Source organism: Pelodiscus sinensis, unplaced genomic scaffold (genome assembly GCF_049634645.1).
Source record: "Pelodiscus sinensis isolate JC-2024 unplaced genomic scaffold, ASM4963464v1 ctg67, whole genome shotgun sequence".
NCBI classification, from domain to species: domain Eukaryota; kingdom Metazoa; phylum Chordata; order Testudines; family Trionychidae; genus Pelodiscus; species Pelodiscus sinensis.
Window position 1 is genome coordinate 469,781 of NW_027465935.1, and position 19,213 is coordinate 488,993.

General features: G+C 62.0%; 1 protein-coding gene across 1 annotated transcript; it reads right to left on the reverse strand.

The window, feature by feature from the left end:
• Positions 1-1,276: 1,276 nt before the first annotated feature.
• Positions 1,277-19,068, reverse strand: TBC1D10A (TBC1 domain family member 10A). The gene is made up of 9 exons (XM_075916985.1): positions 18,910-19,068; positions 12,027-12,126; positions 8,220-8,327; positions 7,620-7,726; positions 5,371-5,485; positions 4,925-4,990; positions 4,073-4,262; positions 3,447-3,601; positions 1,277-2,100 (listed from the first exon to the last, which is right to left on the reverse strand). The coding sequence occupies exons 1-9, from the start codon at positions 19,014-19,016 to the stop codon at positions 1,714-1,716; spliced, it is 1,335 nt and encodes a 444-aa protein (XP_075773100.1). The 5' UTR covers positions 19,017-19,068; the 3' UTR covers positions 1,277-1,713.
• Positions 19,069-19,213: the final 145 nt, after the last annotated feature.

Here is a 19,213-nt window from a genome sequence, read left to right on the forward strand (position 1 = left end):
AAGTACGATGGCTTGGTTGTGTGTGTGTGTGTCTTTCTCTCCTGGGTATGAAGGGTTTGTTGTGTGTGTGTGTGTCTCTCTCTCTCTCTCCTGGGTACAAAGGGTTTGTAGTGTGTGTCTGTCTCTCTCTCCTGGGTATGATGGGTTTGTAGTGTCTCTCTCTCTCTCTCCTAGGTATGAAGGGTTTGTAGTGCGTGTGTTTGTTTCTCTTCTGGGTATGATGGGTTTGTACCGTGTATGTCTGTCTCAGGTATGAAGGGTGTGTAGTGTGTGTGTGTGTGTGTCTGTCTCTCTGCTGGGTATGAAGGGTTTGTTGTGTGTGTGTGTCTCTCACTCGCCCCCCCCCCCCCGGGTACGATGGGTTTGTTGAATGAATGAATGTGTGTGTGTGTGTGTCTCTCTCTCTTGTATGAAGGGTTTGTTGTATGTGTGTGTGTCTCTCTCTCTCCTGGGTATGAAGGGTTTGTAGCATGTCTCTCTCTCTCCTGGGTATGATGGGTTTGTTGTGTGTGTGTGTGTGTCTCTCTCTCTCTCCTGGATACGATGGGTTTGTGGTGTGTGTCTGTCTGTCTCCTGGGTATGAAGGGTTTCTGGTGTGTGTGTGTGTGTGTGTGTCTCTCTCTCTCTCCTGGGTACGATGGGTTTGTTGAGTGTGTGTGTGTGTCTGTCTCTCTCCTGGGTACGATGGGTTTGTTGAGTGTGTGTCTCTCTCTCTCTCTCTCTCTCTCCTGGGTACGATGGGTTTGTTGAGTGAGTGTGTGTGTCTCTCTCTCTCTCCTGGGTATGATGGGTTTGTTTTGTGTGTGTGTGTGTGTGTGTGTGTGTGTGTCTCTCTGCTCGGTACGATGGGTTTGTTGAGTGAGTGTGTGTGTCTCTCTCTCTCTCCTGGGTATGATGGGTTTGTTTTGTGTGTGTGTGTGTGTGTGTGTGTGTGTGTGTGTGTGTGTGTGTGTGTCTCTCTCTCTCTACGATGGGTTTGTTTTGTGTGTGTGTGTGTCTCTCTGCTCGGTACGATGGGTTTGTAGAGCGTGAGAGTTTGGGTCTCTCTCTCTCCTGGGTATGGGTATGAGTAGTGTGTGTGTGTCCGTCCGTCCGTCCCCTCTGGGTAGGAGGGGTTGTACCCTGAGCCCTACCAGCACTGGGGCTAGGCCCACCCAGGCCCGCTGCTTAGCCCCAGGAAGGACCCAAGACAGGGCCTAGGCCAGGAGAATTAATGCGGCTCAGCAGGGGCCGGGCTGCAGCCCCCCCCCCCCCCCCGACGGCACCGCCACACCCCCACTTTGCATAATCGGCTTTATTGAGATTCTGTACAAAACCATTGCACCGTCTTGCCTCGACTTCCGAGGCCCCCGCGCCCGGCGCTGCACGTGGACAGGCCGAGGCCGAGACCGAGGAGCGGGGGGGCCGCTTCCTCGCAGGGGATACGGATACAACGGGGAAACGGACCCCCCCCTTCCACCTTGGCCGCCCGCAGCCCCCCGGGGCGGCTGCCGCACCCACGGATTTGCTCCCTTCCCCCCCGAAACCGCGCCCGTCTGGAATGTGCCAGGCCTCTCCGAGATCCGGCGGGAAACGCTCTGGCCGGGGAGGCCGATTCGGTCCCATGTCGAGCCATCAGCATCTTGCCCAGCTGCGGCCAATCAATAAATAGGCTCCGCCCCCCCGGACACGCCCCCCCCCCCGCCCACACTGAGTCCAAGCCCGGCCGGGCCATCACAAATAGGTGTCCTCGCTCTCGCAGGAACTCAGGCTCTCCTGGGACAGGTGATGGAGTGGGGCCTCGGGCGCCGGCGGCCAGGGCCCCGCCTGGGCGCCGTTTGCCTCCGGGACGGGGCCGTTGGGTGGCCTGCCTTTCCCTTGGTCGCTCGGCTTCTTCTTCCCGCGGCCCTCGGGCGGGAGCGCCGGGCTGGGGGGCAGGATGATGGAGGGGGAAGGCTCCAGGGCCTTGCGGGAGGGGGGCTCCGCGTCGCTGATGGCTTTGGCGCCGTGCAGGCGCGGGGCAGGCCGGCTCTGTAGCTCACCGCGGGTCTCCTTCCACTTCTTCAGCTGGAGCAAGTGCTCCCGCTCGATGTGCCGCTCCGTCACCGGCAGCTCTAGGATCTGGGGAGGAGGGGGGGGAGAAACAGCGCACGCTCTCAGACCCTGCCCCGGTGGAAAACCCAACCGAGCGGATGACCGTCCCCGGCACCTTCTGCCACCTGCTTGGTCCAGGCAATCCAGGCCGAATCCCACGGACGTGGGACCCCCCCCTTCTGGGCTCCGGTTCTCCTCCGGATCCCTTGCAGCCGGGGTGGCCAACCCATTCGGGGCAAAGAGTCAAGATATCAGTGGCAAAGGAAAGGGGAAAAAAGGGACTGCCCCTTTAAGAAAACAATCACGGTTGTGGAGCAAAAAAAAAATAAAATAAAATAAAAAGGACTGCCCCTTTAAGAAAATACAATCACAGTTGAGCAAATAAAAAGGATTACCCCTTTAAGAAAACACACACAGTTGCTGAGGCCCCCCCCCCCCCCAAAAAAAGGATTACCCCTTTAAGAGAAAACAATCACATTTGTTGAGCCAAAAAAAAAGATTACCCCTTTAAGAAAACACATTCACAGTTGAGAGCCTCCCCCCAAAAAAGGATTGCCCCTTTAAGAAAACACATTCACAGTTGAGCCTCCCCGCCAAAAAAGGATTGCCCCTTTAAGAAAACACATTCACAGTTGTTGAGCCAAAAAAAAAAAAAAAAAGGAGGATTATCCCTTTAAGAAAACATTCACAATTGAGCCAAAAAAAAAAGGGAGGATTACCCCTTTAAGAAAACATTCACAGTTGAGCCCCACCCCAAAGGATTACCCCTTTAAGAAAACACATTCACAGTTGAGCCCCACCCCAAAAAGGATTACCCCTTTAAGAAAACACATTCACAGTTGAGCCCCACCCCAAAAAGGATTACCCCTTTAAGAAAACACATTCACAGTTGAGCCCCACCCCAAAAAGGATTACCCCTTTAAGAAAACAAAGAGAGGGGCTTTTTTGGCCACATCAGGCTCCCGGTGAGCACAGGGAGCTGGGAGGAGAGGGCCGTTTTCGGGTGCCGGGGGATGGTTATACGAGCCGGGAGGGAGGGGGAAGGTTGTGTGAGCAAGTTGGCCACGGCTGCCTTAAGGGGCCTGTGGGGCACCGCAAAGGGGTGGGGGAACAAGACAGCGTTCCCTCTAAGCCAACGAGCACTGCACCCACGGTGTGTGTTTCTACTGGTGGTGCACATCCCCATGCGCCTTGGTGCACCGAAAAAATTATTCCGCACACGCACGGAAAAATTCAAGGGAACGCCGGGCCGGGAAGACACTTTTACTGGCCAGCCATGTGGCCTTGCTTGTGACCCCCGCCTGCCCCGGTGGAGGGTGGCAAGACCCCGGACTTGCCCCGGGGGAGGGGGGGGGGGGACATGGACTCCTCACCTCCTGCACCAGGAAGGCCTCTTGCATGATCTTGGGGCTCAGCGCGCGCAGCCGCTCCATGGTCTCATACTGCCCCTGGCAGGACTTCAGCTTCTCGGAGGAGCCCAGCGTGTGTTTCAGCAGCACCAGCCCGACCCGGAAGAGGATCTTCACCCCTGGAAGAGCAGCGCCGCCAGCGGGTTAGAGCCACCCCGCCCCGCAGCAGCTGGGAGGTTTCCCACCACACGGCCCCGCCCCGGCCACATTTGTCATGGCAAGCAGGGATTCTCCACCCCACACCCACGGCATGCTGGGACACGGAAGAGGAGCCACCGTGCGGGGTGGGAGGTTGTCTCAAAGCAAGACCTGGGCTCAGCTATCTGGATATTCTGGTCAAAGACTCACCTCCGCCACTTCCTGCGGCGAGGAGTTCCACAGGGAAATACACAATGGTCTATTTTAATGGAGATGGGACGAGCTGGGGCCTGAAATCCGGCCCTCCCCGGCACAAGACCAAACAGCAGCTGGGGTGAACACGTCTGCTGCGCTTTCCCACCCACGTGGAATTTTTTCCAGCCACGTGCGGAATAATTTTATCGCGCGCACCGAGGCGGGGGGGGGGGAATGTGCACCACGCCAGGCCGAACCTTCGCAGAAGAACATGTCCCAGACGCGCAGCACGGAGCTCCAGGGCAGGGTGCGGGAGAAGGCGCACATGAACCACTCCGTCATGTAGAGGATGGGGTCGATTTTGTGCTTGCTCAGGTGCTTGTGAGCCGCCGGCGCCACCCGGCGCAGCAGCGAGAAGAGGATTTCCCCGTCCAGCTGGATCGCCTCCTGCAGGGAGAAGGCCTGAGCAAGGGGGCAGCCGCGGCGGAGGCAGCAGCTCCCAAGGGGGGCAGCCCTCCGCCACCGAACCGCGGCCTTGCCCATGTTTCTTCCTCCCCCGCGGTATTAAACAGCACCATTCCTACCCACCCTGGCTAATTCATGGGCCTCACCCCCATGAGTCTAGCGAGCACCTTTGGGAACCCATGTCAAGCCCTCAGCTCCGCCACTTCCTGTGGCGAGGAGTTCCACAGATAATTACACACTGGTGTTTTTTAATGGAGATGGGGCAAGCCATCGACGGGCCTCACCCCCACACATCTAGCTAGATCCTATGGGAACCCTCGTCAAAGACTCGCCTCTGCCACTTCCTGCGGCGAGGAGTTCCATGGGTAAATACACACTGGTGTTTTTTAATGGAGATGGGGCATGCCCATATAAAGTCAGAGATCCGCTCCCAGGGCATTGTGGGAAACAGGCGGCCACCGTGGCAGGAGCCGGGCATGGCGCGCCTTGGGGAAGTGTGTGGGAGGGGAGAGAGGCATGCTGCAGGGAGGTGCAGTATGGCCGTTCATGGCTGGACTGGTCCCCCCCGGGCTCCCTCTTTTCGGGGGGCTGATGGGATGAGCGTTGGGGCTGGGGGGGGGGGGGGGGCGATGCGACTCACTCACCAGTTTCTCGCTGTAGTAGCCCGGCAGGTACTTCTCGCAGATCTGCACCAGGCACCAGAAGGCTTGCTGGGAGGGGGAGCGGGCGTTAGGGGCCTCCCTTTCGGCTGAGCCTCCAAGGGGTGGCCCCCACCCCACGCCCACCCCACACATGCCCCCTCTGCAGCCTGCCCCGGGGCATCTTGGGCCGACCGGCTCCCGCTCCGGCAGTTGGCCGAGGAATCCCCGAGGCAGCTGATCCCGCCGTGGGGAGGCCTCCGCCCCTCAAAGCCCTGCCAATCCCCTCCCCCCCCGCCACGAGGGGCAGTCGCTGGGTCTGCCCCATAGTACCAGTACGGCCCGGGGGGATGGAGGCTCTGCTGAGGAGCAATACAAGCCGCCAGCGACTCCACAAGGTTGGCGGCAGGGGACGCCCCGGCTGGGGACACCGTCGGAGGCGCGCGCCGTACCTCGGCCGGCATGTGCATGAGCAGCACGGCCGCCACCGGCGCCTGGGCCTGGCAGTAGCCCTCCTCCGGCCGGTACAGCGTGTAGGCCTTCAGCACCCGGAACAGGTCCTGCTGCCTGCGGAGACAGGGAGAGGGGGCCGGGCGGCTCCTTAGCCCCCTGCCCTCCCGGCAGGACCAAGCCCCGTCTAGACCATCCCCGAGCGACGTCTGTCCAGCCTGCTCTGAAATATCGCCGCTGATGGAGACGCCACAACCCCCCCCCCCTGCAATTTATTCCAGTTTCACCACCCGGACAGGTAGGAACTTTTTCCTAATGTCCAACCTCAACCTTCCTGGCTGCAGTTTAAACCCATTGCTGCTTGTCCTGTCCTCAGAGGCCAGGAAGAACAAGTTTTCTCCCTTCTTCTTTTAACACCCTTTTCGATACCTGAAAACGGCTCTCGAGTCCCCCCTCAGTCGTCTCCTTTCCAAACTAAACAAACCCGATTCCTTCAGCCTTCCCTAAGAGGTTGTGTCTTCTACGCTGTGCATTTTTGTGGTGCGTCTCTGGACCTTCAAGTTCTCTACATGTTTCTTAATGCGTGTCTCACACACGCACACCCGAGACTGAGCGCAGACACGTCACGCACACACACACACACACACACACACCCCCCGAGACTGAGCGCAGACACGACACGCACACACACACCCACACCGAGACTGAGCGCAGACACGACACGCACACACACACCCACACCGAGACTCTGAGCTCAGAGACGTCACACACACCCCCCCCGAGACTGAGGGCAGAGACGTCACGCACACGCACACACCCACACCCACACCGAGACTCTGAGCTCAGAGACGTCACACACACCCCCGAGACGTCACACATACACACACACACACACCCCCCCCGAGACGTCACACCCCCCTCGAGACTCTGAGCTCAAGAGATGTCTCACAGACACACACAAGAATCTGAGCTCAAGAGACGTCTCACACACACACACGCACACACACACACACACACACACACACACACACACACACACACACACACACACAACACCCAAGACTCTGAGCTCAAGAAACGTCACACACACACACCGCCAGACTGAGCTCAGAGATGTGATACCCCCCCAAGACTCTGAGCTCAGAGACGTCACACACACACACACCGAGACTCTGAGCTCAAGAGACGTCACACACACACACCGAAGATGTCACACACACACACACACACACCCCGCAGACTCTGAGCTCAGAGACGTTACACACACACACACAAGAATCTGAGCTCAAGTCACACACACACACACACACACACACACACCTCGAGACTCAGAGCTCAAGAGACGTCACACACACACACACCCCGAGACGTCACACACACACACACCCCAGACTCTGAGCTCAGAGACATCACACACACACACCCCCGAGATGTCTCACACACACACACACACCCCGAGATGTCACACCCCCCCCCCCGAGATGTCACACACACACACCCCCCGAGATGTCACACACACACACACCCCGAGATGTCACACACACACACACCCCCGAGATGTCACACCCCCCCCGAGATGTCACCCCCCCCCGAGATGTCACACACACACACCCCCCGAGATGTCACACACACACACCCCCCGAGATGTCTCTCACACACACACACACACCCCGAGATGTCACACACCCCCCCCCCGAGATGTCTCACACACACACCCCCCCCCCCGAGATGTCTCACACACACACACACACCGAGATGTCACACCCACACACACCCAGACTCTGAGCTCAAGAGACGTCACACACACACACACACACACCCAGACTGAGCTCAAGAGACGTCACACACACACACACACACCCCCCCCCCCCCAGACTCTGAGCTCAAGAGACGTCACACACACACACACACACACACACACACACACACACACACACACCCAGACTCTGAGCTCAGCCCCGTCTCCCGGGCCCTCGGGCCCCGCTCTCGCTGGGTGCGCCCTCGCCCGGCGGCCCCCCCGACCGGCAGCGTCCGCGCGGTGAGTCAGGCCTGCTCTCGGGGCGCCGCCCCCCCCGGCGCGGGCGGGAGACGCTGACTCAGGCGCCGGGCGAGGGGGAACCTGTCCTGGCGCGCCGGAGCCTGAGCCTGGTGCGTGAGACGGAAACCGCAGCCGACGCCCCCCCGGCTCCCCGACCTTGCCCACCCTGCTGGCCCCGAGCCCCGGCGGCCCGTCCTGGGGGGGGGCGCTCACCCATGGCCGCCCCGTGCCACGAACATCTCGTGGAAGGGGAACTGACGGTGGAGATCCCGCTCGATCACGTCCAGCCACTTGGGGTCCCCCGGGGAGAGGTCCAGCTCCTGGGGGGCAGAGAGCACAGGAGGAAGCCGAGCTAGCCGGGGGGGGGGGGGCTCAGCGCCCATGGGGGGGGTGTAAGCTGAGGGCAGGCCAGCCGGGGGGGACTCAGCACTCGGGGGGGGGGGAGGTCAGTGTCCCTGGGGGGTCAGATCAGGGCAGGCCAGTGGGGGGAAACTCAGCCCTTGGGGGGGGACGTCAATGTCTCTGGAGGGGGAAGGTCAGGGCAGACCAGTGGGGGGGAACTCAGCACTCAGGGGGGGGGGAACTTAGCATCCCTGGGGGGTCAGATCAGGGCAGGCCAGTGGGGGCAAACTCAACTCTCGGGGCGGAAGTCAGTGTCCTGGGGGGGAGGTCAGGGCAGGCCGGGGGGAACTCAGTGCTCGGGGGGGGGGGGGGTAAAAAAGGCCGGCCAAGGAGGGGGAGGGGAAAGGCAGGGGCCCCGGGAGCCCCCCCCGGCGGGTCCCCGAGGCCGGGCCCACGCAGCGAGCGGCTTACGTCAAACCTGCCGAGGTTCTGCTCCAGCTTGACCTTGCCGCCCGACAGGTACTGCCAGCCCCGGCCCCGCAGGGAGGGCGGGATGCCCTTCTGGCACCGCAGCCGGATCTGCCGGGGTAAAGGGAGACCCAGCGCGTCAGCCGCGTCCCCGGGGCAGAAACCGGGCCCCCCCCCCCGAAGCGTTTCCAGCCCCAGGCTCATTTTTCCCGCCCGCGTGCGGAATCAATTTTATCGGTGCACCACAGCGCGTGGGACCGTGCCCCGGAACAGGGGAAAACCCGCACACACCGTGCGGGGGTGGTCTTGGAAACTCTCTCCTCCCCCCGATCGCAGACCGTCCCCCCCCCCCCCCCCAGCTGCTAACAGCAATTCAGAGCAGGCCGGGAATTCCCGGGGAGCCCGGGACCCGCCTTCCCCAGCTGGCAGGACACGGCCAGGACACGCACAAAAAACGACAGGGCCGTGGCTTGGATCAACAGCCCTTCCCACCGCTGGGCCGGACTTCCCAGACAGCTGGCGGGCCCGGCTTTGGGGCCCAGGAATTGGCAGAGCACAGCAGATCGGAGACACCTTCCCCCGCCAATATCCGGTCTGGATAGCAGCCAGCGCCAGCGATTTCAGGTGCAAAAAATAAAAATAAAAATAAAAAATAATAAAAATAAATAAATAAATAAACCCCATCAGCCAGCAGTTCTGGGGTAACTGGGACGTTTCTTCCCAGCGCCCCGCTGGCTAGGAGCTGGCACGGATAGGGACTCGCTAGAAGTGGCTAATCCCGGCCTGAATCCCCTACGTTTCGGGCCCACGTCCTGCAGCAGGGAGTTCCGCAGATTAACGGGGCCCGGGAGCCTCTCAAAGGGCTTCTGCTGAGCCGGGCGGATGCAGCGACATCTTCCCGTGCCTGCGGCGTCGCATCGCACCCGCTGCCCCCCCCCCCCACCGCCCCCGGCGCCCCAAGCGGTGGGGGGAGGAGGAAAGACGCCGGCAAATGTGTCAAAAGTCCACAGCTTGCCGCAGGCCGGGGATACACCTGTTCAGCTGGGACCGAAGTCCGAATCGGGAGCAGCTGGCCGCCTGCCCGACAGCTGGAAACAGACACAATCCGGCGGCGGGGGGGGAGGAGAACAAGTTTTTATCAGCGAGAATACCCCCCCCCCCCATCATCTGCCACGGGACGTGGCAGATTCTCCGGCCTGGGAATTTTTTAAGCCACGGAGGATGCGTCTCCGGCCAGGAATCGGTGGCTGGTCAGACTGGAAAATCCGAGGTTTCCTTAACAGGACGTGCCACACAACTGCCCGGCCCGGAGGGGGGATTTCGGGGCAGTAGGGGAAGGGTGAAAAACTTGGCAGCCTGGCCCCACTGGAACTGGGGGGCAGGGGGGGTGAAGTCAGGGCCACAAATCCAGGCCCCCGTCGGGATCAAGCCGAACCCTCTCCCCCCAAGCAGGTGACTTAGTGGGAACGTCGGTACGAAGAGGGAAACTGAGGCTCAACGCGAGGGTCGTCGGGCCTGATCCTCCCCAGAAGCAGCTGCAACCGGGCCGGCTCCGAGGAGCGCACCCGACCGCCGCTTGCGGGGCAGATGCGGTGCCGGAAACCCAGCGCCCAGGCGGCTGCAGCGCCCACGACCCGCCAGGACTCCGGCTACGGGGCAGAGTTGTGGTGTCTCGTGCCGGGCCGGTGTCCCCGACGAGTGCCAGGGCCCGGCCGGAGGATACTCGCGGCACGGACCAGCCCCTCTCCAGGTCCACGCCAGGATCCGGGGAACGGAGCTTCCCGGATCACACACAAAGCTTACGTCCAACACCACCGGTTTGAGCCCACAGCGTCCGAGCCGAACGCGACCCGGCACCAAAACGGGGCCTTTCCCCTCCCGGCAAGCTGGGCGTGAGGACGGTTTCGGGGCATCGGGAGTCTCCGGAAAGAGGCGGAGAAATCGGAGAGCTACAATAATCGCGAACGGTCTAGAAAAACAGCACCTCTCCGGGAAGAGCGAAAAAATCGGGCTGGTTTCGTTGGGAAAGGAGACGACCGAGGGACAGGAGAGCGGTTTGCTGGGATCTAAAAGGGCGGCGTAAGGAGGAGGGAGAAAAATTGTTCCTCTCGGCCTCTGAGGATAGACCAAGAAGCAACGGGCGTAAATTGCCGTAAGGGAGGGTGACGTTGGACAATCGGAAAAACTTCCCAACTGTCCAGATGCTGAAACGCCGGAATAAATCGCCCAGGGAAATTGTGGCGTTTCCATCGCCGGAGATATCGAAGAACAGGTTGGAGAGACACCGGACGATCTAGATCAGTGTTTCTCAACCAGGGGTCCGAGTTCCCTTAGGAGGACTCGAGCGAAGTCGGGGGACGGCCGTCAACACAACCGACACTTGGTGGCAACTGGATTTGTGTTGTGACGGCGCGTGATTAGTTTGGGGCTTTTCACACGCAAACGTTTCATCGCCCGCCTGGCTACGATGAAGCTGTTCAAAGACACGTGGTGCAACGGTGGGAAAAAAAAAAAAAAAAAAAAACGTGTGTTTGAAAACCGTAGGGACTGGGGGTACTTATATTTTGGGGGGGGGAAAAGGGGTACTTTATAAAAAAAAAAGTTGAGAAACACGGGTCTAGAGCAATGTTTCTTCAACTTTTTTAGACCGAGGAACACCAAATAATTTTTTTTTTAAATGAGGAACATCAAGGATTTTTTGTTGAGCAAAAAAAGGGGGGGGGCGGGAGGGGAAGGGGCGGGGAAGTTATTGAGCAAAAACGGGAGGGCGGGGGAAAAAGTTGGGGGAAGTTATTGGGGGGGAAGGGTCGGGGGAAGTTATTGAGCAAAAAAAGGGGGCAGGGGAAAAAATTGGGGGGAGTTATTGAGGGGGGAAGGGTCGGGGGAAGTTATTGAGCAAAAAAAGGGGGCGGGGGAAAAAGTTGGGGGGAGTTATTGAGGGGGGAAGGGTCGGGGGAAGTTATTGAGCAAAAACGGGGGGTGGGGAAAAAGTTGGGGGAAGTTATTGGGGGGAAGGGTCGGGGGAAAGTTATTGAGCAAAAAAAGGGGGCAGGGGAAAAAGTTGGGGGGAGTTATTGAGGGGGGAAGGGTTGGGGGAAGGTATTGAGCAAAAACGGGGGGCGGGGGAAAAAGTTGGGGGAAGTTATCGAGGGGAGAAAGGGCCGGGGGGGAAGTTATTGAGCTAAAAAAATAGTGGCGGGGGAAAAAGTTGCGGGGGAGATTATGGAGGGGGGGAAAAAAGGGTCAGGGGAAGTTACTGAGCCAAAAAAAAAAAAGTCGCCCGCCCCTTTAAGGGCGGCCATTTTGAACTCTGTCGGCGTGCCACGGAACGCAGTGTGAGAACCACCGATCTAGACGGCGATGGGTCGCGCCAGGAGGGCGGGGACTGGACTCGATGCCCTCGCGAGGGCCCAGCCAGACGCGCCGAGCGCCCAGGATGCCCACCGGGTGGCGCGTTCGAGGGGGCCACGAAAACGTCCCCGCGCACGGCGAACGCTCCCGCCCGGGGGCGGCCGTGAAACCGACGAGGCGAACCCAGAGGCAGGCAGCTGGCCCCACAGGAGTGCAACCGTGAACTGGATCAGATCGGTTAACCTAACGGCGGGGGGGTAGGGGGGAATAGGAAGGCGGAGGGAGAAAGGTGCGGAATAAATTTTGTCGTGCGCACCGAGGCCCCAGCAGATGTGCACCACCCGGAGACACACCTGCGTCCGGCTGTGGGCGCTCTGGGGCGCCCCTCTCCTGGACGCCCGCCCAAGTGCCCAGCTTACAGGGAATGCTGGGAAAAGAACGTCGGGGGGGGGCACTCACCTTCTTGTGCCTCTTGGCCATCCACTTGTCCCAGTTGTTCAGCATATCCAGCCATTTCGACTCCCGTTGTCTCAGCACCTCCAGCGGCACCTCCTCCAGCCTGGGGAGAGACGGTGTCACCGAGCCGGGCTCCCCGACTCCTCGGCAAGACCCGGAACCCCCCCACCCCCGTCCCCAACCCTCTTCCGGGGCGTATGCGGCTGGACGTCGGAGCTACGACCCGGGGCGGGGTTCAGGGCCGTGCTCGGGGCAGGATAAACCTGGCAGCGGGTTTCCTGTCCTCCCCTCTCCTCGCCCGCCAGCACAACGCCCACGCCAGCCCCCGTGCGAAGGCGGCCGGCCAGCCAGCACAATCCAGACGCCAGCCCCCGTGCGAAGGCGGCCGGCCAGCCAGCACAATCCAGACGCCAGCCCTCGTGCGAAGGCGGCCGGCCAGCCAGCACAATCCAGACGCCAGCCCTCGTGCGAAGGCGGCCGGCCAGCCAGCACAATCCAGACGCCAGCCCCCGTGCGAAGGCGGCCGGCCAGCCAGCACAATCCAGACGCCAGCCCCCGTGCGAAGGCGGCCGGCTAGCCAGCACAATCCAGACGCCAGCCCCCGTGCGAAGGCGGCCGGCCAGCCAGCACAATCCAGACGCCAGCCCCCGTGCGAAGGCGGCCGGCCAGCCAGCACAATCCAGACGCCAGCCCCCGTGCGAAGGCGGCCGGCCAGCCAGCACAATCCAGACGCCAGCCCCCGTGCGAAGGCGGCCGGCCAGCCAGCACAATCCAGACGCCAGCCCCCGTGCGAAGGCGGCCGGCCAGCCAGCACAATCCAGACGCCAGCCCTCGTGCGAAGGAGGCCAGCCAGCACAACGCCGATGCTGGCCCCGTGCGAAGGAGGTCGGCCAGCCAGCCCAACCCAGATGCCAGCCCTCGTGCAAAGGAAGCCGGCCAGCACAACGCCCACGCCAGCCGTCGTGTGAAGGAGGCCAGCCAGCAGAACCCAGATGACAGCCCTCGTGCAAAGGAGACCAGCCAGCACAACGCCCACGCCAGCCCCCGTGCAAAGGAGACCGGCCAGTGAACACAACCCAGACACCAGCCCCCGTACAAAGGAGGCCGGCCAATCAGGACAACCGAGACACCAGCCCTCGTGCGAAGGCGGCCGGCCAGCCCAACCCAGACGCTGGCCCTCGTGCGAAGGCAGTCGATCAGCCCAACCCGGACGCCAGCCCAACTGAGCTAGATGCGGAACAGCCTACGACGCAGAGCGCCCTGCTGATGGATGGGAGATTGCTTTTTCACGGGGGCGCCTTGTCACGCCTGCACCCCGTCCACGGCCCCCTGACAACCCAAGAAGCTGGCCGGGCATTCAAATCTCCCCCAGGGGGGAAGACGGGTGAGCCAGGCCCCCGACGGGTGAGCCAAAGCCCTGACTCCGTGGGGATGGGCACGCGGGGGGGAGGGGCTGCTTACGAATCCGTCCTATTTCGCCGCTCCTGTGGCACGTTGGAGGAAGCAGCAACTTCCTGGAGGAGATGGGGGGGGGGGGACACCCCACACGGCCGGAACAGCAGCCAAGGGGAGGTACCGATTCCCTGAAAGTCTACCGAGCCAGGGGGTCGAAGGGAAGGGAGGATTCCCAAACACCACCCCCGCCAAAAACCACAGACCCCACGATTCGCTCCCCGCCCTCCTCCTGGCCCCAGAAACGAACCCGCCGCTGCCTCCGAGGTCAGCCCCGAACTGGGTCCCTAAGATCCAGCTATCAGCGCGAGCCAGGCACCCCACAACCACGTCACAGCAGAGTCCGAGGTAGCCGGGAGGTAGCCGCGTACAGCGCCGTGCACACAGATGGCCCGAAGCCGGGGGGTGTTATAAACGATGGTGCCCGTAGACGCCTCCGCCCACTAGGCAGCACTGCCCGGCTGCCGTGCCAAGCCAACGGGCCACCAGCGGCCTCCCTCTCCCCTGGGTGTCGCCGCAGAAACCAGGCCGGCCGGGAGCAAGTTGCCAAACCGGATTCCCACCGACACGGAGCAGGTCGGGCGCATTCCACCGAGGCCGGGGCCAATCGGGTCAGGCAGGGCGGGGAGCTAGCTGGCAGGATCTCTCCGCTAGGCCGCACAGCCCGTCCGGATCACTCCGACGAACCGCGGGGGCGTGCAGCACCCCGGCCTCGCACGTGGAACGCCAGCCGGGCCGCCGGAAGAAACAGACGGCCAGGGACGCACGCAGGGAAGGACGTACAGATCTCACGCCTCTTCTCGGTCCGGCGGACACACCGGCATTAAGAACCCCGAGCCGGCTCCACCCCGCCAGGCCAGGGAGAGAGAAGACGGAGAATATCTGATCGCCCCTATATAAATCCAGGGGACGCCCACATCTGGAACGCGGCGTACAGATGTGGTCTCCTCACCACCAAAAAGATCTCCTGGCCTTGGAAAAGGGCAACGAAAATGATTCGGGGTTTGGAACGGGTCCCCCTAGGAAGAGAGATTAAAAAGACGGGGACTTTTCAGCTTAGGAAAAAGGAGACTGGGGGGGGGGGGGGTATAAAAACATGAGTGACGTGGCGAGGGTGAATAAAAAACGGGATCGACTTGTTCCCGTACGATAAGAACGAGAGGACGCCAAATGAAATTAACGGGCCGCAGGTTTAAAACCTCATAAAAGGATGTTTTTCTTCACACAGAGTACCGTTAACCTGTGGAACTCCTCGCCGCAGGAGGCCGCGGAGGGTAGGACTATCACAGAGTTTAAAAGAGAGCTGGATACATTCATGGAGGGTAGGGTCCCTCACAGGCGATTAGCAATGGGGTCCCTGGCCTCTGTTTGTCCTAACCCGCACGGCGCCACATAGGGTGTGGGAAGCCAGGCGGTGAAGCGTGGACCGTCAACGTTCACCAGCTCGCACACCGGCGTGCGCGGCGCGAGCTCCGGGCGCAATGCCGGGCGCGAGATCCGGAGGGCTTCGTCCTCGGCAGAGAGCGCGCTCAGCGCTTCGAGACCGGACGCAGCTGCCGATTTTTAAAAATAGCCCAGGCCGGCTCCGTGACATCTTTACCAAAAGGTCAGCCCCGGCCCCGGGGCATTGGATTGTACGACAAATCCGTGGCCAAAACCACAGCCCACGTGACGCCCGCGATTCTCCCGGTCCTACAGGAGCGTCGAGACGCCAGGCAGGTTTGCAGAGGAGGCGAAAAATGCTCAAAAAGGGCAACGTATTTGTAGCTATTTCAGCTACGGCAGAAAGGAGACACCGTCCCTTCCCAGGGAACAGCCGGGTACCACGTAGCTCCTGCCACATGGTCTAGTGGTTCCCAAACTTTTCGGGATCCATGCCCCCGTTTTGAGGTTTGAGAAACCCTCCTCCCCACCCCACCACCTCTGCCCAAAAAAATAGCAGCAAAACGTGTGGAGGAAATAAAAAGGAACTGGCCGGGGACGAAAAAAAATAACAGCATAACTTGTTGAGCAAAAAAAAAAAAAAAAGTTGCCCTTTTAAGAGCAGAGCTGGCGTTGCCCTTTTAAGGTCTTTGTAGAGTGCCCCAGATGCTCCATCCTCCCCTGAATTTTTTTTACCAGGCTTTTTCTTGGGGGGGGGGATTGACGGGGGGAGGCTTGGTCACCTTGCACCCCTCCCCCAGAATTTCTTCACGCCTGCCCCCCCGGTTTGGGAACCTACGGACTAATCGAACAGGCAATTCATCGAAATGTAACGGCCCTATTAACCCAGACCCACTCAGTAAGGGTGGGCCCCATGCCACGCAAACACGGACATCGATGAAAGTAGGAGAGATACACACTTGGAGGGTACATCTAGATCCGTGTGTCTCGACTTTTTTTTTTTTTTTATAAAGTACCCCTTTTAAAAAAAAATGTATAAGTATCCCCAGTACCTCGTTTTCAGACCGTTTTTTTTTCCTACTGTTGCCACACATTTGATTAAATGCAGGCGATGAAATTTTGGGGTGTAAAAAGTAAAAAAAGGATAACGCGCTGCCAAACTGAAAACAAAAATTCAGTTTTCGCCAAATTTCAGTTGTAGGGATGTACCCCCCCAGACTTCTCTCAAGTCCCCCTGAGAAACACTGGTCCAGACAACGTTTTATTTTCGAAAGAGGACGTGCAAACGCCGCAGGAACTTGCATAGCCTCTTCCGATTGCTTTTTCGAAAGCGAAAGCAGTCGGGATGCGGGTTTTTTTGGGGAAAAACCACCTTTTTTTTTCGAAAAACCACTCTTCCTGAAAAAAGGTTTATGCGGTTTTTTCGGAAAAGGGGTGTTTTTTCTGAACCCCCCCTCCCCCCCCGTGTGTAGACTTTCTCTTTCGAAAGACCCGCTTTCGAACACGCGATCTGAAGAAGAGACGCCAATTCCCACGGACTGCGCAGATCCTCTTTCGAAAATAAAAACGTGCTCCTAGGGGGTAGGAACCGACTCTCACAGCCCAATTATCCCTGCGGGAGTACCTGCTCCGGGATTTGGCGCAAGGATCTGCCCTGAAGGACCAAGCACGAGCCAACTCCAGACCCCGTAAACCAACTCCAGACCACTTCTAAGGACACGGCACGGAGGGGTCGCTGCAGCAGGTTTCGTGGCTGCTCGGTATTAGGCAAGTTCTCTTAAATATGCACAACCAACCAACCGGGGCTTCCCTTGGGCACGAGCCAAGCACCGGCAGCCGCACCACAGAGGGGCCACGCGCTCCCTCCGATCGGGGCTCACAGCCGGCTCTGGAAAAGCCACGCAGACGCACGCCGGGCGGTGAACGGGCGCCAGGTTCCCAACCCAGGGCTCTTCCCTGTTTTCCTTCCCCCAGTTCCTACGCCGGGGCTGCCAAGATCAGCAGGCCGGGGGGGAGGGGCGACCGGATTGCAGCTGTGCCGAAGGGCTGGTGGCCCCCCCACACACACCGTTGGGGGGAGGCGCCCCACCGGGCCAGGAAGCCAAGCAGGAAAGGGAGCCGGTTTGCCCAGAGATTTGAGACAACGCAGATCTGCCGGCGCGCACGAGCACTCCCAACGCCACGCCGCTGGCAAGGAAACAGGAGGGTGGGGTCCGCCCCCCCCCCCCCGCTCCCCCCAAATACCAGAAAGGATTGTTTATTCCCCGGCTGATTTATCTCCTGCAGCTTCGCTCTTCCCAGGCACCGGGATCGGCTTTTGCCGCCCGGAGAAGGGCCTTGCGGGCATCAGACCCTCCCTCTCTTCCACGATGTGCCCCCCAGATCACCCCCTTTTTAAGACCCCCCCCCCAGTTACACCTCCATCATTACACCCCAGTTACACCACCAGCCTCGTGAGCCTGGGACAGCGGGAACCCCAGCGCCCCAAACCCACAGGCGGGGAGGGCCCGTCCCCCCCAGCATCCCACGCTCCAAAGACAAGCGTCCCCCGTTATCGCTGGAAGGGACGAGGCAGGGTCCCCCCAAACAGGAGCTAAGTGTCAAGGGGGCACAGGGGCAGAGGGATCGCCCCAGGGGGCAGCATGGGGGGGGGCTGGGGGAGAGTTTTCCAGAGGTACAGCCCCGGGGGGGGAAGGGGGGAAGAGAGGTTGGGGGAAGAGGGGATTCCTCTACCCCACAAAGCACAACTCCAGCCCCCTCCCCGGTTCCGTTTGGGGGAGCAACATCACCCTCCCGCCCCACTGCCTTCCTGGCACGCCTGGGTACGCTGGGGAAGGGGATCCCCAGGACTGGAGGAAGTGGGGCTGGGGAAGAGGGACGGGTCTGTGTGGGGGCGGGGTGTCCCGGGACTCTCAGCTCGCTAGAGTTCCCGGCTAGAGTTCCCGGGGGGATAACTGGAGGATTCTGGGGGGCTAATGGGGGAGTAACTGGGGGGGTCGCAGCACTCGCAGCCCCGCCGTGCTCAGGGGAAGGGGTGTCCTGGGGGGAATCCCGGGGGGGGTCCCAACACTCACAGCCTCGCCGCGCTCTGGGGAGGGGTGTCCCAGGGGGGATAGGAGGGTCCGAGGGGGTGTTCCCAAGGGGATATCGAGGGGGGGTTCCCGGCACTCATGGCCCCGCCGCGCTCTGGGGGGGTTCCCGAGGGGGGTCCATGAGCGAGGGAGGGTCCTGGGGGGGGTCCTGGCACTCACGGCCCCGCCGTGCTCTGGGGAGGGGGGGTCCCAGGGAGGATCAGGGGGATTCGAGGGGGGTTCCCCGGGGGGGTCCCAGCACTCAAGGCCCCTCCGCACTCTGGGGAGGGGGGGTTCCGGGGGGGTCCGAGGGGGGGAGTCCCGGCACTCAGGGCCCCACCGCGCTCTGGGCAGGGGGGTTCCCGAGGGGGTTCCCGGGGGGGTACAAGGGGGGGTCCAAGGGGAGTTCCCGGCGGGGGGGTTCCCGGGGGGGTCCGAGGGGGGGCCCAGGGGGGTTCCCGGGGGGGTCCGAGGGGGGAGTTCCCGGCGGGGGGGTCCGAGGGGGGAGTTCCCGGCGGGGGGGTCCGAGGGGGGGTCCCGACACTCACGGCCCCGCCGCGCTCTGGGGAGGGGGGTTCCCGGGGGGTCCGAGGGGGGTTCCCGGGGGGGGTTCCCGGGGGGGTCCGAGGGGGGTTCCCGGGGGGGGTCCGAGGGGGGTCCCGACACTCACGGCCCCGCCGCGCTCTGGGGAGGGGGGTTCCCGGGGGGGCTCCGAGGGGGGGCCCCGGGGGGGTCCGGGGGGGTCCGGGGGGGGGTCCCGACACTCACGGCCCCGCCGCGCTCTGGGGAGGGGGGTTCCCGGGGGGCTCCGAGGGGGGGCCCCGGGGGGGTCCGGGGGGGTCCGAGGGGGGGTCCCGACACTCACGGCCCCGCCGCGCTCTGGGGAGGGGGGTTCCCGGGGGGGCTCCGAGGGGGGGCCCCGGGGGGGGTTCCCGGGGGGGGGGAGTAGGGGGGGTCCGAGGGGGGGTCCCGACACTCACGGCCCCGCCGCGCTCTGGCCGCCCTCCAGGAAGCCGAACTTGTCGACGCGGCGCTCCCCGCTGCCCCGCCCGGCCGGGTCCCCGCTGGCGCCCCGGCTCTGGGCCATCGCGCCGCCCGGCCCGGCCCGAGAGGCCGCTGCTCCCCCGCCCGCGCCGCGCCGCGCCCATTGGCGGGGAGGAGCCGGCGCCCGCCACGCCCCCGCGCGCCCATTGGCCGGGGCGGCCGAAGGGGCGGGGTCGCTGGGCGCTCGCCTCCCCCGCCCCCTCCAGCCAGTCGGCGAGCAGGGCTCGGCCCAGCGGGACG